The following is a 23,768-nucleotide window of genomic DNA, read 5'->3' as shown; positions in this document are numbered from 1 at the left end:
CACTTGCCAAGCTTCAGTGGGAGTCTGTGTGGCTTTACTGTCCCGAGGGTCTGCAGCCAAGTGGTGCAATGCCATCGGGACGTGATACACATCCACCGTGATGCTGAGAGACAAGAGACAGACACACACCATCTCAACTGACAGAAGAGCAAGATGATAGATTGACGAATACGAAGCTATTATGAACAGATGGGTGGATGAGACGAGGGAGTGAAAGAAAAGAAAAAAAGCACTTCAGTGAATTTTCTTCACTCCTGGTGGTCAGTTGGGACTTGTTGTAATGGTCTCATGCTGGGAAAGCAGTCTGGACTCATTGTGTGTACATGAGGTCTTTGTTTCCAGTATGCTCACTTGCTCCCATGTCTCAGCCTACATGTACAGGGGTCAATATAGTGCAAAAGCTCCTGTATAACCCTGAACGCTGCATTGCAGGTGGTTCAGAAGTTAATAACAACAACTGCAAACAGCCATTAGGGATTGAATTAAATGGAAATATAAGGGTTTTATGGTGTTCATATGCCTGCCATATCCATCTACGACAAATTAGCATAGCTGCTTTCAAATATTTTAGGGCAAGTCTCTTTATAACCCCATTTAAACCTGGCATTGACATGCGATCTGTATTTGGATAAGGACAGACATCTGTTATAGTAGGGTGTCAGTGTTTGCAGAAAGCATTGTGGGATCAGTTCGACTAGCTTGCATTGTGCTCGGATCCCAGCCAGTTTGAAATACATCCATTCAGCGTGACCACAAATACAAAAACAAATGTTGAAAGGTCACCTCACTACTCCTGTCCCTGCTTTAGGCAAATCAGATGAAAGCTACAAGTATTAACAATGTCTAACAAGTCTTCCTTCTTCTAAAGTGATGAAACTCGGTGACGCCGGTCTATTGAATTGCTTTCTTTGATCTGGTACACCAAACACAGATCATATGTTATCACTAGGTGTAAATGAGCCTGTATTGACCCAATCTCAGGTCTCAAGGGCTAGTCAAAGTCATTGACACATCTTTATAGGCAACTATCAAGTCTTGCAGGTGTCTGATTCCTGTGAAAGCTGATGATGATGTGTTTACTCAGCAGAGAGAGAGATCTTTAGCCTTTCAATACAGAGGCATAATGATTTCAATTTCCCGCTGTGTGGCTCTTAAATCTTATTTTTTTTAACTTAAGTCTGACTCAATCCTCCAGGCTCAAATCTGCAGTTCTGGCACTGAACCACATCTGTAACATTTCTCCTGCTTCACCTATTACATCTCTCAAGTTATCTGACCCACATTCACCTGCAACACACTGACAGACATTCCCATCCCCCCTATGGGTTGACAACAATCTATAAGAGTCTTCTTTTGTCTTCACTGCTGTGATCTACAACCAACATACACATTTACGTTAAAGCTGGTCGCTTGCACACACTCCAAGGACTTGCCATAGCACAGACAGATCCTAGTGCAGGTTTACATCATAAACATCCATCGTGGTCACATTTTTAATAGGCCGTCTCCTCTGGGCAGCAGGTTAGCGTCGAGGTAAAAGCAGGCTACCAACAATCCCAAGGAGGGAGGGTTAATCCATCTTAATCCGAGTTACCTGAGTAAATTACAAAATGTTAAACAAACTCATGTTGAGATTACTTATGTTGAGATTATCTTCCATTATTCCTTCCTGTTTGCTTGTTATGCGAGATTCAGATAGAGGGATTACACAGCAATCCCAGGACGGGATAATACTGCTGTTTTCTCCGACTGATGGGTTTATTGTATTTCAGATGGACTCGTAGGTTCAGTGATCCCATTGGGCCGCATTGGTCCACCATGATACTTATGTTAAGCGCTGCTGGCATTATACTGTAACAGGTGTGTTTTGTCATATGTGGTCTCAGAGGCGGATTCAGTAGCTTTGTCTGTCCGTCACCGAGGGACAGTAGTAGCCGATGTATTCCCCTGTGTGGCCCTCAGGCTGTGTTTCATCATATTTAGCTGTATTTGCTTTGGTTTGTATCCACAATAGACAGTCACTAAAATGGCTGCTTTGGACCTCACACTCATAATACAGATGTTTCTACTATTAAACCCTCGACAGGATTTAGGGCATATGTAATGCGGAGGGGTCTAAGATGAAGAAGGTGAACAAAAAAAAAAAGCGCAAAGCATTCATGAGAAATGTGCAACACAAGCACAGAGACATAAGCATCTGTTAGTCCTTATGCAGATTACAACGGAGGGCTGATTGTGCTGACTGGGAGGAGGGGGGGGGGGGGGACAGCTGTCCAGAGTCATAGCACATCACCACGAGTGGAGCGGGTCAAATCTGGAGCTCCCATTTATCTGGAGAGCAACCTTCATTACCAGGGAACTCACTCAATGAGAAGTGTGAAGAATAGGAGAAATGAATTGACACCTGCACACAGCTTGTGAGGTGATGAGTGACATTGATCAAAGGATCAGATCTTTTGTAGAGCGTGTTTCAAGATCTGTCTTGTGTTGCAGTCTCGTGCAACATGATTGGAAAGTGCTTTTTAAATACTGCTCAGGTAGTATAATCTTAGATGTGATAAGATATTCATTTAATATCTTAGGATTCAGTAAAATACGCTGTTTACTGAGCAGGATTTTTATATGATCAATGTAAGAAAATAGCTTGATTTTGCAGGTGTTTAATTTGCTGTATTTGCCCAAAAAAAGCCATTACATTTCATCAATTTTATTTGAACCACAAACGGTATTTGAATTAATAAAAAAAAAGGATATCAGTATCACAATATGAAATTATGAATATGATTATAGAGTATTATGTCTATAGTGCTCACTATACAATAAATGTAATTTTTGTGATATTTTAAAACAAATACCATAATGTCATTATAAAACAATATAAGGTGTGGTTCATTGAGCTTAAGAAACACTTTCAAATGATCTGCATGTGATCAAGCACCTTAATTCTTTCTTTATTATATTGAGATAGAACACATACCTTCTTACACCAAGTTATAATGAAGCTTTTATGCTCATAAAATCTAACATATATTGTGAAATTCCCATAACTGAATCCCACATAATATTGAATCTTACACAGTATATGTGTCAAAATATACATTTTTGGCTAGCTCTACATCTGCGTATATATAATATTGTATACGTGCCACTGTCAACTCTTTACAGATATAATTGCAGACAGTAAATGGCAGAACAGCACAGTTAATAAGTGGTTTCCAGTGTGTGATGAATCAGGAGGACGATCACAATCAGCTGCTTGGACACAGTATCTGCATTTATTAAGACAGAGCTGAGAGGGTGAGATTAGGGGAGGTGAGGGAGGGTATGGGTAAGATAGGCAGCTAGTGATTTTCTCTTCAGTGTCTGACCTGAGGAAGTGTAAGATCCCCAAGCAGCGCCGTCAGCATCCCCTCACCCACGCAGCTCAATCAAATCAATAAAAAGTAGACAGCCAGTGTGCTGAACTAGAAGATGGCCATCAAGCTGCTCCTAAACCACCCAGCGTCTCCTCTTCACTCTCTGTTTCCACTCTGGCAGCTCCTCCGCTTCTTCTTCTTCTTCTGGCCTCAAACTGAAAAAAGAGACACCAGGTGGCACAATGGAGCAGAGCTGGAGAGTTAATTGAACTGTGAAACTTAATATGCAGCACTTGTCGTTGGGTTCAACTGGATTTTAAGAAGCTGATAATGTTGCACATCAATATTGCTAATAGGTCATCAGCATTTTATTCTTTTCAGGGACCCAAAGAATAACAAAAAGAAAGAGTATTTAGTGTTTTCCATTTTAAAAAAAGTGCCAAAGAGGGGGGTCATTAACAATAGCAAAAAGGACAAGAAAACGTTTATTTAAACTTTTACTGAAACACAATAGAACACACTTTCACAAAAATCATTATGATGTTGTCGTTTTTGAACCAACATTCAAAAATCATGTTTAATTTGCAACGATATAACATTGAGAACATAACAAATCTTTACATTTCAGAAGTTAAAACACCATGTTTAGCATTTTTCATTTATTGGATGCATTGATTATTATTGTATCTTTATATTTTTACTGAAAAAACAATTCGTATGCATTTAATGCTTGATGATTATGTGTTAACTGGTTAGGCTACAAATGAGAAAACAGAGAATAGTGAATAATTTCCAGCGAAAATGGTTTAGTTTGTCCAGCCAATGTTCCAAACAGAAACAGTATTTAATCTACAATATGTTGATCATTAACATATTTGTTTGCCTGATAAATGGCTTAAATAACTAATGGATTATCACATAATGTCAAAATTGTTGTTGAATAAGCCTCTGTCGGGTATCTAATCAATAAATCATTTCAGCTTCACTTATATGAAATAACCCTAACCCTCTTAATTATAGAATAGAAACATTTGCACATTCCTTTGGTCTCTGTAGTATTCCTACAGTATTACATGTAGCCTGTGATGCTAAATGAATGGTTACCGAGCCATGAATTCATGCATTTTGTATGTGATACTACATGGTGATATTTGTGTGTGTGTGAAAAGGGAAGAGGATGTGGGATAAACGTATTGTCCCACCGGCTGAAACCACAAGCTGGTTTCTTTTATCAGGTGACCGCAGGACGTCCGGCTGTGTGGGTTAATAAGCAGCGGTCTCTCTGCCCCAGTCCTCATTCTCAGTCCTCACACCTTTCCCACACACACACACACACACACACACACACACACACACACACACACACACACACACACACACACACACACACACACACACACACACACACACACACACACACACACACACACACACACACACACTCTCCTCCCCAAGGAGATTCACCGACTGTTCCCATGGCATCCGTTCACTTTGCTCCCCAATGATAGTGTGTGTACCGCATTACGTCTGTGTGCTGCCAGCCTCACACACTGAGATAATGTGTATCTCTTCATATTCACAGGCCAACCCTCCCCCCATCATCGTCAACGCAGACTCACTAGATGCAGGCCCTTATGTAAGTATCTGTTCTCTCTCTCTGTACAGTATATATCTGGCTCGTTCACACTCCCTCTGTGTCAGCGCATGTGCGTGTGTGTGTGTGTGTGTGTGTATTTGTATATGTGAAAAGCCATCCTCCTGCTAGCAACATGCTGTTTGCCATGTGGACTGTCATCCATTATCCTATTGACCCCGCCTGTTTGTGGTGAATGTGCACTCTGCAGCTGCACATGTACATGTAGTATCACACTATTTAGGAAATAAAGCCACATTTGAATGCAGCACATCCGGAATTTAAACGTGCTATTTTTAGTAAGTGATATAATCTAGTGAATGTGTCATCAGTATATTTTGATCACAACCCTATTCTCCAGGGATTATAATGTGAAGGATTTAGCTGAAACATTTGCATGCTTCTCTTTTTTTCTTACTCTATTTTTACAATATGCCATAATTCAGTCTCACGTAACTAACCATTGTGCTTTTTGTGTTGACAGGTAAATGGCAGTGATGGGATGTACAAATACGAAGAGATCATTTTAGAGCGGGTGAGTTTTACCAGTTGCTTTTTACATTTCGTTCCACAATACACACTCTCCTCTATAATGTATTTTCTGCATGATGGATGGATATCTCCCCACTAGGTGGTAGTAAGAACCTCAGTCTTCAAATATTGGGCTTAAAGAACATGAAAACCATAGAAAACTCTTAATTACTGTACATTTATGAGAATCATATGTGATATTATGTGTTAGTGAACTAATGGCTGTTACATCAGTGCAGTTATAATGCCTCATGTGAGTATGAGCACAGAATAATGGCAGTGAGGCATAGCTTTTTACATAATCCTGATGCACATGTCATAAGCAGACGCCAGAAATGTAAAGTGCTCTCCTGTTCAATTGTTCAGCAGGCACCACTGCACTTGTCAGCGGCGGTTCAGCTTGTAGTGGCAGAGCTATATGTTTCTACTCTCATTACTCAACCCACATATAGATGCACCTCCGATCCCACGATAGATGCTCACTGTCTCTCTGCCCCTTCCTCTCTAAGTGGCATTTCTGCATGCGGCGGGCTTAAATAAGCTATGCAAAGTCACACTTTAAAAGGTCTATGGGTGTGTAACATTTGGTGGTAAGGCCCAGTGTACTCTTCCCGAGCAGCACACTGGGAGGCCTCAGCTTCCCTCTGTCCTAATTTGTTGCGATCGTTGCTCATTAATTATAGAAAAAAATAAAGTGAAGTCTTTTCTCAGCTGTCTTGTTTGCTGCCTGTCTCTGTGGCCAGGGCTGTCAGAAGCAGCAGTGCGCCCGGACCCACTGGATCCAAATGGGTCCTCTCTGTCATTTCAGGGTCAGGGAAGACAGGGAGGCTGTGGTTTCTGCCTCCTGCAGTGAGTGAGACGCTCTGTATCACGCTTCTCAGCTCATCTTTACGTTACATCATGAATCCACTTTTCTGTGGACACAGGGCATTTGTAACACTGATGCCTCTCTGTGGGTTGACAGAGTAAGCATGACATTTTGAATGAAGAGTCCTCTTCTAATGAAATACATGGCATTATCATTTGTCACGTGCAAGGACAAACACACACACACATACACACACACACACACGTGTTCAAGAAAATGGACATCAGAAATGCCTTGTGAGATCCCTGGAGCAGTTTGCATCGATCACGTGTTCCTCGGAGATACTAATACACTTAAGAGCCACATTGCACTGACCCTGAGCCCGCATTGAGTCCATCACTTACATCTAAGTGTATGTGTGTTTGTCGTTTATGGTACCATACTGAAAATGCCAATCATAACCTGTGTGCAGGGGAACTCTGGCCTGGGCTTCAGCATTGCTGGAGGAATAGACAATCCCCACATTCCTGATGATCCGGGGATCTTCATCACTAAGATTATCCCTGGAGGAGCAGCTGCTATGGATGGAAGGCTGGGGTAAGTTCCCTTCCTCCCTTCCTCCCTTCCTCCACCTCACCTCCTTTCCTTGTTTTCAAGCTCCTCTGCAGCAGGGCTGTGGGGGGAGGAAGACTTTCTACAGCCCTCTGCCCCCAGGCTCAGGGACAGGGTGGGTGTGTGGTTTTCATATTAAAAGGTTTCCCTCCACAGGGTGAATGACTGCGTGCTGCGTGTGAACGACGTGGACGTGTCCGAAGTGGTTCACAGTCGGGCGGTGGAGGCCTTGAAGGAGGCGGGGCCAGTGGTGAGGCTGCTGGTCCGACGGAGGCAGGCTCCACCCGAAACGATCCTGGAGGTCAACCTGCTGAAAGGGCCCAAAGGTCGGGTTACACATCGCACTACACACACTAAAATAGAAATGGAGATTAAATCTGGAAACAAAGAAATGGAATATATAAAAAATGTGTTCAATCAGAGGTTTTTCATTGTACATGTATTGACTTTCTGATTATTACTCAACAGGGCTTGGATTCAGCATCGCTGGAGGGATTGGAAACCAACATATCCCGGGAGACAACAGCATCTATATTACCAAGATCATAGAAGGAGGAGCTGCCCAAAAGATGGACGACTGCAGACTGGAGACCGCCTGCTAGCTGTAAGAGCCTTCCTCTGACACAGACACATACTGAGGGTTCAAATCTAAATCTGCCCATTTTAGATACTCATGTAGTTCTGTGCGACTTAGAAAGGAAAGCAGCTATTGTTGTTAGTAGTGATAACAAACATTTATTGCTTTAGCCGGGCATGTTTGTGCACTCTGTAGATGACTGAATGTCTATGGGACATAAGAACTTTACATTAACTAGTACAACCCACATGAGCTTTTATGATTTTGTGCATAATCAATAATCTACCATTTGGGCAATAAGGTGGGGCAATAAAAGGCATTTAGCTGCAAAGGGTAATAAAACGACTGCATCACTTTCATATTAAGGTGACAAATTAAACATCCAATTCTCAGTTAACACATGCTGCACTGTGAGTAATTTACAAAGAGCACATCACTTTTTTGTCGTTGAATATTTAACTAAAAACGGATGTAATATATGAAGTGTTCAAAAAAAACGTTTGACTGACAGTATGTTTGCCGAGAATTGGATCTGAAGAGAGAAACTGGTGAAATTCAGCACATCTTAAGAACCCCTACCTACTGCTTTGACCTCTGTTAACGCCGCGCGGCACACCAACCTTCCTCTCTGCTGTTTGAATGTACCGAAATCTCACAATACCTCACAGCTATGATTCATTATTGTGTTGGCTGGTGTGATGGCTGCTGTGATGCGTGATGTTGTCACAGTAAAGCAAAGACACGAGGTGTTCAAGTGTTGATACAAGGAATTTTTGTCACCCCTCCTCTCTTTTCTTGACAAACTCAGGTGAACAACATCGTGCTACAAGACGTGCGTCATGAGGAGGCCGTGGCTGCGCTGAAGAACACCTCCGACATGGTTTACCTCAAAGTGGCTAAGCCGGGACCTGTGCACCTCAACGACATGTACGCCCCCCCAGACTACTCAAGCAGTACGTATCTACCTCTTCCTGTTGCTCCAGTCAGGATGCAAACCGAGTTAACACAGTCCAAATGCAAAAACTATATTTTATAAGCAGCCAGCTCCAAAAGTAGAACAGGTTTATTTATATAAAGTATTTGATTGAAAGTAAAGGATGATTTCTAAGTCAAGGTACAGTAGGAGCGTTTTGCACTAGGAAATCTTTTTTATCTTTATCGGAGATGTTGAATTTTAGAGTTGGATCACTGTTCTCTTCCCAATACTGCTATGCCCAGACACCCACATAGTGACACACACACACACAGACACACACAATCCTACCCACAGCAACAACGAGCGCAGCTCTCTGCCTCCCACTGAGTGAGGATAGTTTCTCACATCCCACCTGCTCATGAGAGCCCACGATCTTGAGCTGCAGCTTCTCAAATGTTCTCAGTACAGCGATTTAGTATAAGAGCGGGCTATTGAATGCTTTTTGTATGTTCTGAATGTTTGCAGGGTTTAAGCCAACCTCTAATGCAGACTTAACCCCGCTCTGACAGCATAACCCGTGGTCAGCTGATCTGGATTTGAAGCCCTTGTTGTTAACATGCTCAGCTGCCTCCATCTAGAATGTAGATTCAGGGGAAAAGAGTGTTTTTATGCTTGTGATCTGTCTTTGTGTGAATGCCGAAAGACTACACTTTTTTTTTTTTAAAGAGGCTAAGGAGATTTAAAACAACATCAAGTCTAGATTACTGAATAAGCTCTGCTGCGGGAATAAAAGGCCATTTCCTAAACGTCATTTTGGTTCTTTAAAGGGAAATTCTGGCTTTGTACAAGCTGGGTCCTATTTGTGTCGTTTTGGCCACGATTCCTCTTGCTAATAATAATCATTGTTCCAACCAACTCAATTGTGAAGATTTGGAAACAAACAAACCCACAGATTGGGCAAACTTATTTGGAAGAGAAACTCAAGGCAAGTGTTAAAATGATCGCTCAAACGGTTTGATCATGTACAGTAGAGCTTACAGAGAGACTTTGACCTTTAATCTGCTGTAACTGCCATAGTTGTGTGCAAACTATTTTCTTGTGCACTATCAATAAATGCTGATAAAGGCCTCAGGACAGATGTATGTGGTGTTTTATAAAGCTATATCCAACATCAATAATAGGATATTTTGGTTCAATTGTTGTCAATCAATCAGATCAGAAAACATAGTCAAGATCCCACAGGCGTCCAAGAATTGAATGAAGTAAGTAATCTCAGGGAGAGGAGGGGAGTATTTTTCAAAGCTTTGTCAGGGGGGAGGCCTACAGTCTCATACTTTGAAAACCCCTTGTTATGAAATCTTGCTTTACAGTTGCTCAGTGTGCAGTGCTCGGTGTTGCGTGTGTTGTACTCACTCTGTCTTTCTCTCTACTGGCATGGCCCTCCCTCCAGCCTTCCCCACCATGGTAGACAACCACGTCGGCCACAACTACATGGGGGCCATGGAGCCCAAGCCAGTGTACCCGCCGCCCCAGGTCACCCCGTCCAGGTACTCGCCTGTTCCCCGCCACATGCTGGGGGAGGAAGACTTCACAAGGTATGTTACAGACCGGTTCCTCCATGAATGACTCTCCTCTCTTATGTTACCCTCACACAGGCTCCATGAGTGTACATATGAACGATTGTAATGCATACACTTGCATTGGTGGTGGATATCAACTCAATGCCATTATGCGGTTGTAGTCAGTAGTGAAAATCCTTTCTGTGGAACTGAATTGCACAACACTACATTACATATGTATATTATTTGTAGGTTTGCATGGGTTTCTCTTTTCCTCCGTTGTGTTGCTTTTTATAGAGGTGTTGTGTAAGGTGATGTGGTTAATTTTTAACAATACATGAACGTACAGCAATTTAAATCGCTCTTGTGAAGTGTTTCATGGACAAAATATGTTTTAGCTTATAAGGGTCCTGGTGGTGCGACAGTGTGTGGTGGCTGTGTGCTGACCAAATACTTTGCAGAGAGGCTTCTTGTCACTTCTTATACTTGTTATGACTGTGTTTTAACCTTTGACCTCCTATCCAAGTACTGGATCAGAAGTAGCATTCATAGAGGCTTGATTGGAGTGCCCCACAAGGCCTTGAGTCATCTTAACCCACAGCTCGGGGCAGGGGGCTGTATTCCCCCCTGTGTGTGCGTGACTGCATGCAGGCGTTTATGCTTGTCTGCGTGTTGTGGAGTGAACGTGTTACCCGATGAGTGTCCGTTACGTGGCCCTGTAATGTCCTTGTACAAGCTGTCTATATGACTTGTATGTGCATTTGTCGCCTGTTTGTTGGTATGTGTGCTTTATATGTGTCCTACACTTGTTCCGTTCACTGTGATTCCTGTACCCCACAGCAGGGCTGAACCTATTTACAGTGTCATCCACAAACCTGGGGACATCAAGGTGCCCCAGGCCCTCTACAGAGGCTTCTGTCCTTCCCCTGCTCCCTTGTGCCAAGGTCCACTCCCCTTCTCTGGCAGGTACTAACCTAGTCCATCACGCCTTGCTTAGCTAACCCTCCTCTGTATAGCTTAGCACCTGGATCTGGCAACAGACCGGAGTAGGGCCAGACAGGGACTACTGCCTTACTTTGTGTACAAACTACACAAGAAGAAGAGGAGGAGGAGAAAGATGGCAATGGACTTCTTTTAGCTTTCTGTTTGTGTGTTTGCATGTACATGTTTCCTCACCTTATGTCTACCTTACTGCTTTGTATGTTGTCACTTTTAGTATGTTGCCGCTTTTTATGTTTCCAATGAAAAACAAAATACTACAAAAGCAAATTGACTGTAAACAGCAAGCGTTTTATAAAAATTAGCTTATTATTTCTCACCCTTTGTGTGTTTGTTTTTTTGCTCTACTTTTCATAATTTCAAAGGTGTAGCCCCACAGTCATTATTTGTCCATACATTTTCCTACTAATCTGCTCACATTTATGATTCTAAACCATTACGGCCCTGTTTAAAATGGAGCTGTACCTGCTCCTCACAAACACATCTCCACAGGAGTGCAGCTGAAAGGGCTTCACGCTCCCACAAGCTGCTCGATTCCATCTGTCGGGAGGCTTCGACAAAACCAAGCCTCCATCTCGGGCCAAGCTACTTTCATGAGGACAATAATATACGTGATACTTATGGCAATGTGTTTGGAATAACCAAATGTGCAAAAGGCCTCGCTTTAGTTTCATTTATTTGTTTTCCTTTGTATTCACCGTCTTTCCTACCCTGCTTCACCTCATGGATGAATGCTCTGGTGTTTCAGTGTGTGAACCATTGCTTTCTATGTTATGTGTTTGTGTTGAATGTAGCTTATATTGTGTGCCATAAATGCCATGCATATGGCCAATGTGTGTTTTCCTGTGTGAGTGTGTGTGTGTGAGAGAAAGAGAGATGTTGGTGTGGTTGTAGCTCAAGTCAGGTTGTTGTTCTGTATAAGAAAGGGCAGTACAGGAGGATGGGAGGGCTGACCGGGGCCACCCAACATAAATATTCTTCTTTGCAGCGTTGGAATGTTTTGCCTGCTGCTCTATGAATGTAAATATAAACACAGAGCCGTGCTGTTACCATACATTTAATGGGGGAGTAAGAGCCTGATCCGGTGCGAGCCAGCGGACCAGTAGCAGCAGACTGTCCTGCAGCTGTCATGATTCATCTGCACACTGGGAAAACCAGGCCATGCACTCAGTTCTTACCCGTCTCATCACCAGTGCTGCCAGCGACGATCACACACATACTGTGTACACCGAGACATTTGCTCACGATGTGCTGAGTGACACATGCGAGCCCACACGCAGATACACACAATCTGAGTAGGGTATTCTGATCCGACTTTTTTAGTCTGGATCAATACCTGTGTGTCTTGTATTGCTCAAGACCTGGCCGATCACAGTGTTTAATTCATAAGCTGCATGCTTCACTGTGTAAATAACTGAAATACTTGATATGTAACACGACATCAGGCTTGGCTTTTTGGCATTGCTTTCCTATCTTTGTAAAACAAAATTGACACATAATTACATGGATATAAATGTACTTCCTATATATTATTACATTATTACATGTCACTTGTTAGACGCTTTTATCCAAAGCGACTTACAGTACATACATTCAGTACTGTGGACAATCCCCACAGGAGCAATTTGGGGTGAAGTGTTTTGCCCAGGGACACAACGACATGCTGACTGCAGTGGGACTCGAACTTGGTATATATTATTAAAAATGATAAATGGAACACCAGCAACTTGGTAAACAATCTCAAAATAAAAAGATTAACAAGAATTGTAATTCGAATGTAAACCTTAAAAATGCAGTAAATAAAATATAAACTGAATCAAATCAAGAATCAAATTAACACCTGATCCATCTATTTTAATATCGGCAACGCCGCATCCTTAGCTCTAATTGAACCCACAATTATGACACTGACACATACATGCTGGTATTCTTCCTGCAATGAGAGCGGCTCACATACTGTGGCCATGTATTCACCTGTTTGTCTTAGTGGGTTTGTGTCTTATGTCCGCTGCATAATCAGAAAAAAGTGTCCCGAAGGACATCATGGCTAGCAATCAGCTTGATCACAATCAAATCAGACAGACAAATAGCAGACTCCTCCCTCCCGCCCGCCCCTGCAGCTTCCCCATTGGCTCCAGCCAGTAGGGGTTATTTTCGATGGAAGCTGTAGTAAGCACAGGCTTCCGCAGAAGTGGAGCAGGCTGGTTGTGAGGAATGAGTCAGAGCTTGTATCGGCCCTCTGCCCATCTGCACATCCCCCTCAGTGGTGTCATCGCAGACACATCCTCCCCCTTCTCCATCTGATATTGCCCCTTTCTTCTGGAGATAAGTCAGTACTGTACATCCTTGTCTCTGTTCACAGTGGACTTTATACAAGATAAAACCTCTGTTTAAATATGCATGCGTAGTGTAAACATACTGTGTGCCGTGGTGACAGTGTGCACCATCACAGCCTTGCGTACACACAACAATGCTTCTAGTAAGGCTGCTTTGTTCATGCACAGCTTACGTAAATGCAGAAGCCTGTGGACTGCAGCAGCAGGTGAGCTAATCAGTAACTATGTGTGTCTCATGCAAAAACACAAGACCTTTGACTGATCTGCACAAGAATTCAAGCATCAATAATTAGAAATGCTGAGAGCTTCTTAAAAGCTGCAAAAGCAAAAAAGGGGAGTTTGAAATAAAAGAAATCACAGCGGGATTCAGCCGAGTACTCGTCTTGGGTGTTAATCATTCATCCCTCCAGTTTTATTCTTAGTCACAGTGAGAGGCATGAAATATCTTTGACTGTCTATCACCTTAGCAGTGAATACATTTTTCCCCGTCAAAGGAGAAGAAAATAGCCGGCCATGACGAAGAGGCAGTGACCAAAAATCTATGGGGGAAATTTCAGCAGTGAAAAGGAAGACAGTGACAAAGCAGTATTTAAATTTTAACAGTATACGCCTCTATACATAAGCTGATGTAATCCATTTGTGGGGGAAAGGGAGAGATAAAGTGCAGCGAGAGGTAGTGTCTGTCTGTGGAAAATGGCGTCCATCTGCAGTGTCCACCATTAATCAGCCAAGCAGAGCCAATTACTGTGCTGAGTCCCGGGCAGCGTGACCCCCTGAACCCCGCAGCCCAGATCTCCATTCACAGCTTTAGGATTGAGCTGCAACCGCCTCGGCCAAAACCCTGAAGCAGACAGGGAAAATATAGCGGTGGGAGGGGGAGTAGATTTTGAATTAGAGAAAAGAGTCGCAGGAGAAATGGCTGGGCATAGAGAAAGGGCTTTTACCGCTCAGTAACTGTTTACATTCCTGGCAAGGATGAAAAGGCAAAGGGGGAAGGGAGGGGGACGCAGGTCTTGTGATAGGGAGCGAGGACATTAAAACTGTAGGAATTCACTCCCATTTTGCATGAGATTAGCCAGGCGATTCACATCCTATGGACTGACTGTACATGCAGAAACACACACTCATGCATGCTGCACCAACTGTAAAAAATAAAGGAGGTTGCTGGCCTAACGCTTTTAAAATATTCCACAGCAGTCTGCACAATATTTCCCTCAGTTTGTTTACACTCTGACAAATTAGCTGAGCGCTTCTGGGAATCTTTCTGCCTATTCTCCAGAGGGCCGAGGCTGACAGACTGGAATGCTGGTGTACTGTATTGGAGGATTTGGGAGGGGACATTATAGTGTGAAAGGAGATCAAACCTGGATAACCTCCAGTTCCACACATCCAATGCTCTTGTTGTTATGCAGTCCTGGTTATTCCAGATGTGAGGGAGGGAGGGTTTGGCCTCTTCTTGAAGAAAATTGAACAAAGATCATTTTTGTGGGAGCGTTAGGGTTAAGTGTTAGGTGGGGGGAGAGCGTTTGTGACAGCCCAAAGAGGAGCTGCTTCCCATCACAGCACACAAGATAGGGAACACGAGGCCCCGAACACAAGAGCTTCTAAAACTGGAGCCCCTCTCTCAGTGGAGGGTCAGACAGGCAGAGGGGGCCAGGAGTAAGAGCGATGTGCCATAGCCACCATGTTCACAGTCAACATCTCATCCTCCATGTCGCTGGTGAGGAGCCTGCCCCAACGCACTGTTAGGAAATGCTCTTTCAGAAGCAAGCACCGTTTCCGGATCATAAGGTAACCATGGAGATCTGTGTGCCTCATCGAGATGGGATGAAAAGCTGTGGATGGGGAGCGTGGTTATTTTCAGACTTTTTTGAAGGAAAGGCAGTTGTTTTAGCACATTTAAAGGCATTTGATACTTGACAGGTTTCTTTTTTCAGCTTTTCATCTCAGGTACAAAAAGATCTAAAAGGCTTTAGAAAAAGCAGGCATGTTTAAGATGTGTGAGTCAAATCTGATTGAATATTTCCCTGACTCTGCCTTGTGAAACACTACATTTAGAAATCATGCAGACCAAGATAGATCTTATTCATTGGTTGTACAAAATACCATCTGCATCTTCAGGAAATGACAAATAAATACACTTAAACAGTCTGGTTAAACTTCCTGAAGTGGGCACAACTTTCCGATAATCTTAATTACTATTAGTGGGGTAATCAACGTTCTTTCCAGTCATTCAAGGGTCTGATTCAGAGAGTCTGGAATGCTGCCTCGGCTGCCATCGATGGGAAAAAGGTCTTAACAGCGAGTCAGAGCGCAGCCATTAGGGATTGAGTAGGAATTGTTCCTGCAGACCGCAGGCTGAGTACTGCGAGAGAAGACCACTAATGGGAACCATGCAGTGTTTTCTGTTGAGAGTGGAAACACTGTGCGACTCTGTGTGTGCATATACCTTTGTACGTGCATGTATGTTTATGTGTGCATTTTGGTATATAAAGTATACGTGTGTGTGTATTTGTACTGTATGTGAGAGGCCAACGATGGGCTTCCTAGAGTGTGTGTGTTTGCTTTGGTGCGGAGTGTGTCCTCAGAGGGCTTTTGCTGGACCATAGCAACGGTTGGGCCTCTCTAGCATCTTTAAACTGAGGCAGTCTCCTGGAGGATCAGTCATTGTGGCTAAAGCAGAGGGGCCTGTTGAGCAGGAGGGGGCTCATTGTGTTTGGTACGTTATTACGAGTGACTGTTTAAAAGTGTACACATGTGTACATTTCCATGAGATCTACATGCAAAACAGAAAGTTCTATACAGCCAGCGGGTAATGTGCATTTGGAGCCAATGTGTTGCTGCTTGTTTTATTGCATCATTGTATCTATTGCAGAACTGTTATCAGTGTAATCCACATCATCTTATTGGTGATACGATTGTTATATGACTATTTAATGGATTCATAATTGTGTGAGTGGTACTGCTACTGATTAATTATTTAAATGTTATATTGGAAGCACTGACTTCCAAATATACAGAGCATCACAGACAATAGAAGATGGCTGTTGTTTGGAACAGCCTCTGTGTATCTGTAATTTTATGCTTTTGCGGTTTCTGTTTTGCTCATACATATATATATCGTTTTATCTCCCACTGCTCATTTCTTCATTGCTCTGGGTGCTGCCCTTCACCCTGACCCTGTCCCTCTGTCTGGCAGGGATGCGAGGAAGGTGTTGCTGCACAAAGGCTCCACAGGGCTAGGCTTCAACATCGTTGGCGGCGAGGATGGTGAAGGCATCTTTGTGTCCTTCATCCTGGCTGGAGGGCCGGCTGACCTGAGCGGCGAGCTGAGGAGGGGCGACCGGATTCTCTCGGTCAGTATCTCAACAGCAAGCTTTGTTTGTCCACATCAACAACTGTTACATATTTGAAGCAGTTCAGCCAAATCCTGTTGCCTGAATAATGATATTAAATTAATTTGGCCTAGTGTTTAGAAAGCCAGCAAACAGCTGGCCTGCTGAAATGTCCTTGAGCAAAACATAACATTCATAAAAACTCAGAGGGAGCTTACCTGTGCTCTGCATGTCAAGAACATTTAGTGAATCATTGAATTGAAGTAACCAATAAATAACATCATGTGATCATAGCTCTTAACCTTTTCACACAGTGTTGCTCTAAACATAGCTGCTTGTAGTCTGAAAATACATCGCCACACATTCTTTAAAAAAACGAATCAATCTAGGCTTGAATACATGTCTTTAATGCAACATTGATTGTGTGTGATAGCAAAGGTTATCAAAACAAATTAAGCAATCTTATCTTTCAGTAAAATGTAAATGTATGTCACATTCAACAATATCACTCAAAATGACCACAGGCTGAAATTTCAAACATCTAGCTTGATAAGCTCTGCTCCATCCAGTTAGACCTCTTCTCTTATCAATCATCCATGAGCTCGACCAGTTTTCTCTACAGATCTCCACAATAACACAAGCGGCACACCTCTAGGATCTACACTGGATTGTTTTGCTAAAAGATTTCTTGTCTGTTTGTTGTAGGTGAATGGAGTGAACCTAAGGAATGCCACACATGAGCAGGCGGCCGCAGCGCTGAAGAGAGCTGGACAGACTGTCACCATCATAGCTCAGTTCAGGCCTGAAGGTGAGGGCCGTCTCATATCTCACATGAATATCTATTTCACACAATCCCCTGTAAAACCAGACATGAGGATTTATACACTTCAGATGTTGTGTGGATATTATGTGTTAAATGTAGAGGTGCTAATAGGGAAATATTTGTTGTATCTTTGAAAAGAGCTGCGCTTGCTCTTACTCCTTGTTTCCAGTGTTTGTGTTTGCTAGGCTATCCTACTACATATGGGTGCTTTTTTTTTTACCAAAGAGTGACATAAATCTGCTCTCATACAGAAAGAAAGAAAAAGACATTAACCCAAATCTGTAACTATTGCTTTAAAGGACAGGCATTTTTTCCAAGTTAGTTGTTAGTCAAATTAAAAGAAAAACAGTATCATATAAACACATTTAAAAAAAAAAAAAAATTGGGAACAAAGTGTAGGGTAATTCAGTTATGATAAACATTTTTCTGCCTGAGTGAGGACTGCAGATGGAAATTAGCTATTAGCTATAATCTGGCATAATTAATATCTTCTCTTTTCTGAGATTAATGTATTTGTATGCATGGTCCTTGTTGAAATAAATACATAATATAAAAAAATATATATTTTGAGCATCAGGGATTGTGCAAGAAGCATTTTACATTCAACAAAGAACAAAATAATATATTAGTCAATACTTTTGTAAGTTTCAAATAATGTTTGGGTTTTTGTTGCCTTCTTTTTTTATTTACCTTTACAAACACTGCCTATAGCGTTTACCTATGGAATTTACTAGGCGGTGAATTTCAGAGGAAAGGCGCTGTCAAGTTGCATTGTGGGAAATGTAGGATCCAGTGTTTTTGAAGCTGAAAACAATTCAAGATATCTCGGCTTCTGCTGCTTTAAGAGAACCCATTTCTTTAATCTGTCACTCAAAAGTCCCCCGCCTTTAATAAAAAGCAGCATTCAAACCACAGTTATACCCCTTTAACGTAGCAAAGAAACACCTGATTTGGCGGTGGATACAGCGTGATCAAATGAGGGCAGCGCTCCTGAAAGCTGCAGGAAGTATTCAGGTTCAGGGGCGGCTCTAGTGTTAGCAGCAGGCTGAGTTGATCCACAGCAAGGCGGGCAAACGAGCCGCTGTTGTCCTTCTGTTCAAACTCCCCGCTGCTGGTGGACACAACCCGGGACAGCGATGGAAAGCGGACACTAAGCGGGAAGTACGAGCTAACGACACCAAAGGACAGTAAAATAGGAGTTCAAACTAAAAGCTGGAACACGGAAAAACTTCCCACTTGTATCTGTCTACCAGCCTGTGAATGGGGGATGGGCTCGACTACAACAGCAGAGCAGAAGCCGCATGAAGTCCCCAATGACTGGATGAAGAAACCGGCGAAATAATAGTCACAGTTTCATTACATTAAGGTGGAAAGAGGGGAAAACACCACGGTGGATGTTGGATTACTGAAACAGGAACAAACCGAGTGAGGTAACGGGTCTATTTTGACTGCTACTGTACCGAGGAAGTGTCGCTCTTCCTATCTGTAGCCTGTAGTTTTACTCCTGTTGTCAGTGTAACAAGTTACTCCCTTTATGTCTGCGTTGTGTATTCAAAGTCTTGAAATGAATACCTGAAGCTTGAAGGACATTTGATAGCCTCACCCCTACTGTACCCAACACAACCACTTCTACGGCTGACATTACCTGGAATCAGCATTTGTCTGGTTTTATGACTTGTTTTTCGTTATTTCTCTATTTAATTTCGTATTTGAGGCTAGTTGTAGTCGCTTAATGCTGTGATTTACATGCAGCAGGATTTATTTGGGTACATTGAACAGTTGCTCTACAGTTCTTATGAAACCTAAAGCTATAGGTGGGGACTCAGAGGTGTGTTCAAACAGGTGTTTGTCAGCTTGGTGGTGGTGGTGGTGTTAACCTGTGACCTCACCTCTTCACTTTGACATTACATTTGTATGATTCACAACACTTTGGACTCTCTAACCACAAGTCTATTTGTATGCTGACTAAAGCAGAATGTGTGTGTTTGCTAGCCTCAGGGTTGTTTGTTACTTAAAGAGATTATTTTACACTGGCACTATTCATTCTTTGTAATAGTACTAGAGATTTGCTGTACATTACAGATTTGTTTTGCTGCTGAATTCTTCTCAGTGTTTTTGTAATTCATTGCGTGTGTGTAGTGTACTCGAGCATGCTGGGTTATGCTATAACAACAATGGAAAGGATATTGTGAGCTTTAGATCTAAGGCTGAGTTCTCAGGTTGGACTATGACAGGAATGTGAAGAGGCATAAGTTGTGGCATGCTCAAACTCCATATAACTTTCTATTTCAATAAAACACAAGCCTTGAATGTCCAATAACTCTCCAAGGTCATAACGATTGAGGTGGAACAGGATCGGTGAAATGGCGCGGGGCTAAGTTAAAGAAAGACAAAGACTGAGATCAAAACTGACAGAACGGCCTTGTAGCTTTTTCTTCTGCCTCAAAATACTGAATATAATGCTTCATTCTTGTCCATGTGAGTTCATGTTGTCTCGCATGCCAGACCAATCAGGCAGCATCTTGCGTGGTTAGTTGAAGGGAACCTTTGTTTTCCAAACCAAATCAAGCTTTCAGCTCTGCGCCCCCTTTGTAACCCAGTGAAGGACTCTTATCTGTTTGTGTACAATGCCTAACTACTCCAACTGGCAAATGATTGACTTCCTGCCAAGCCACTGGTGACCTGAGATCTGTCGCCAGTATATCTGCTGCCGTCCTAAAGCGGTGTGTGACATGTCGTTCATTTGAGTTTGGAGCAGGAGGAACCCCCAGTGAGATGTACAAGGACAGTGAGTAAGGGGGAGGAAGTGGAGGGTGGATGCTGGTTTACGCAGGGCAAAATGCCTGGAAAGTATTCTCAGGGGCCGGGGCCCGGGCATCCACAGACCTCTGATGGCAGGCCAGCTCTGAAGACGACAAGAAGCCCCGGTGGAGCACACAGGCTGCAGCAGGACGCCGCGCTGACTCGAGTGGCTTCCTGGAGCATCACCAAGTCTTTAACTCACATTCAGCTGGGAGGAATGGAAGTGAGGGGTGTGTATCCACACGCTGCCTTGCCCCACTATCAAGGAGCTTAATTACACAAAAATCTGCATGTAGGAAATGAGAGGAGGGTTGTGGAGGAAATGCTGAACTCAAAGGCCTCTCAGCTAGGGCTGCACAATTAGTCATATATTGATCATGATCATGAATTTGGCTTCAACAATTGATTGAATACGATTGGCTGCCATATTGTCATTCAAAACGTGTGCTGTGACAACTTTCCGAAATTTTGTGGCTTTGAGTACAAGAGTTATATGCCATAGAGAGCAGATGAGGAAAGAGGAAATGCACTGAATTGAAGTGAAGAAGAAACTTATTTTGAGTCTTGCTTTTGATGCAATGATGTGTTAATTGGCAGAAATATAACACAGCATGAAAGTGAAAGCAGTGTTCTTAATTAGATTTTGGTGAATGTTTTTTGTTAGGATTCTATTTATATTTTACTCATACCGGTCTGCATTTCAGACGTTTGTAGAAATAGCTAAGCCAGGGTCTACATGTTCCTCATGCTGAGGTTTATTATTGGGGAGGGCGTGTGTGTCTGCCCTGGCTGGACTATCCCTGAGAACATAACACACTCTCACATTACAAGTACATGCCTGCTGTGTTGCATAACTGGATCAAAAGAGAAGCGACCGTCCCCCAAAATAAAAAGCGGTACGCCTAATGAGGACGCGCAGTGGGAGTGAGAGATACAGAATAGTCCCAGTTTCTATTAGCTGTCGTTTCTTCCTGTGGGTCACTCCTAAAAATATAAGCTAGCTCTTGTGTATTAAGTGTTTTAATAGACAGAGCATTAACGTTTATAATATTGGTACCCAGCATTTCAGCATCGTGTTTGTGGGTAGTAGGGTGGATGAATAATGAATCTGGATTGATCACTGGATTAGTCATTAATGAATTAATAGACATTGCAATTATGACTCAGTCTGTAACCAGGTACAGATGATTATGTTATTAGTGTAACCAGATCATTTAGACTTTAGACTTTATATTTGCAGCTGCTGTAGATTACAGCCTTGTACATTTTTGATACAATAAGAGGTTAACATCTGAGTGCCAGGCATGTTTTATGATGTACAAATGGCGAGTTTTGAAGAATAAATGTATCTTTTCAGTCTTGTTCGGGCATTTGTTAAGAAAATGTCAGGTACAGTGAGAGCTGTGATTTGGATTGATGGCATTTCCTTTTGTTGAACATATTCATTGCATAGCTAAAAATTCAGTTTTATTTGAATTCAGTTTTATTGAAAAATGAGACGGCGTCAATTGAAATTGCATGAAGCTTTTATGTTTTCACTTGGTAACTCACAGTAAATAGATGACAGGAAATAAAGGGAGGAGATGAAGAATGACCTGCACCAAGGTCCCAGGCTGGATGCAGCTTCACCCGTCATCAACTAGAGCATTTTAATCATAGATCAATCTCTGATCATTAGCCAGAAATCAGTTTGATCAGTTCAATTTGCATCCGTTGTGATCTTGGGTCTAAACGTTTCCGTTACAGTTGTGACTTCTATTTGTGTTTTGTTGCTATCTAGCATCTGATTTCCTCACAATCCGGAAAGATTTCCATCACGACTACTCCATGTCCTCCATGTTTGAGGAACAAATAGTCGATTAGGTTTCAGTATAAGGTGTCTTCCTCCTCTGGCTCTGTTGTGATCCTCCTTCTCCAGTATCACTGTGCTTTCTTTATAATCACTGGGAGTATCCTTACATTCCCTATAGTGTTTCATATCATGTGACTCTCAAAATGATTTGAAAATGAAAGCACCCTTATCAAGAAAGTCATTTAAAATACATTTAGTATGGTGTGTTTCCCTACAAACGCTGCCACTAATGATTTATATTGTATTGCCCATTTATGTTCTTGTTTATTGATTGTAGATTGATCTATAAAGAAGTCCCATAGTCCAAGATGACATCTTCAAATCTGTTTTGTCTAAAGCTAAAATATTGTGAAGTGAAGAAACCATTTCATTTTCAGATTTCAGAAGCTGGTAGCAGATCATTTTTACTTTTGTCTTAAAGAAATACTCAATACAATAGTTAGTAGCCATTTTTGTAATAGTTGACCACTTATCGATTACTTATTGTGGCTCAACTTCCTGCTCTGTTCCACAGATATTGTGATTTACTGTACACAGATGATGTGTGCTGATATCATTAACAACAAGGTGGGGCAGCAGTTTATGGTTTAGCTTATGGTTCCCACCCTAACTCCCAACAGAGGCTTAAGGCAGCACTCTAAACGTCCACAGTGTAAGGTGAATCATCTGGATGTTGGGAACGTGACCACAGCATTCAGCTCCTCCACCTGTAGTGCTGTCTCTGCGGCGCAGCCCTTCAGGTTGGTGTTATCGTGAAGTAGGGCATTAGGAATGCTTCTAGTTACTCTTTGTTTTGTCCCTAAAACCCTCCTCTCCCCAGCTGCCTGAGAGCCAAGTGGACGAGTCTGAATGGCTGTTTCTGCGTTTGTTGTCCCTGTGCGAGGAGTGCTAGGACGTTGCTCTTGGTTACAGGCAGTCAGGCGGTGTCTGGTTTCCTCACCTTGCAGCGTCACCCTGTTGTATTGTTAACCCTTCGAGCAGAGACCAGGGCGGAGGGCTGGCACCGGGCCCGGGGCACGATGTGTGTTTGCTTTGGATCCCCTTTAGGTATCAGCAGGGGGTGAGAGTTCAGCGACCTGAAGCTTGTTTTTGCACCTGCCCAGAAATTTCTTCCGGGAGCTTGGACTAACTTGGGCTAAATCCCCTTTTTGAAGGCATGGATGTTTGTTTTTCAAAGCTTCTTGGTGGCTTGTTGGACTGAATCTGGACTTTGGTCTTGTGTTGTTCACGTTACAGGAAGTGTTGCCAGCTATGGATGATTAAGCTGTAAGGTAGGAATTTACCAGCATAAGATATGTGGAATAAATGTGGACGGTTTTCTCTTGCCCTGGTTTTATTTATAGGCTAATTATGATGAAGACATAGATATGTTGTGTCATTAGAGAAATAGCATATGTTATCATATGCCTTTTAATGATGGGATTCTAGCTTATACTAGACAGCAACATGAATCATTAACACATCATTTTAACTGTGATTACTGTTCTTTTGTCAGCTTTGACAAATATACTTCTCAAAACATTCAGATTTACTTATCTTTATTGATCTATTTAAGTTGATTGCTCACTATACAGCTTTTTTTGTGGTCCCAACGCCTCCTTTGTGTGATCACATGAGCGCCCGGCCTAC

At 42.5% G+C, this 23,768-nt stretch overlaps 1 protein-coding gene across 1 annotated transcript in view; it reads left to right on the top strand.

The window, feature by feature from the left end:
• dlg3 (discs, large homolog 3 (Drosophila)) overlaps positions 1–23,768 on the top strand; it is a 73,557-nt gene that overhangs the window by 37,255 nt on the left and 12,534 nt on the right. Inside the window, 10 exon segments of the mRNA XM_034136757.1 lie at positions 4,939–4,992; positions 5,474–5,524; positions 6,801–6,925; positions 7,097–7,266; positions 7,409–7,501; positions 7,504–7,544; positions 8,326–8,470; positions 9,884–10,028; positions 16,527–16,683; positions 17,368–17,470. Of these exon segments, the coding sequence (XP_033992648.1) occupies positions 4,939–4,992; positions 5,474–5,524; positions 6,801–6,925; positions 7,097–7,266; positions 7,409–7,501; positions 7,504–7,544; positions 8,326–8,470; positions 9,884–10,028; positions 16,527–16,683; positions 17,368–17,470 (1,084 nt within the window).

The sequence above is a fragment of the Trematomus bernacchii genome, unplaced genomic scaffold, assembly GCF_902827165.1.
Source record: "Trematomus bernacchii unplaced genomic scaffold, fTreBer1.1, whole genome shotgun sequence".
Classification (NCBI taxonomy): domain Eukaryota; kingdom Metazoa; phylum Chordata; class Actinopteri; order Perciformes; family Nototheniidae; genus Trematomus; species Trematomus bernacchii.
Note: the sequence above shows the minus strand (reverse complement) of the source record. Positions and strands in the feature narration are given on the sequence as shown.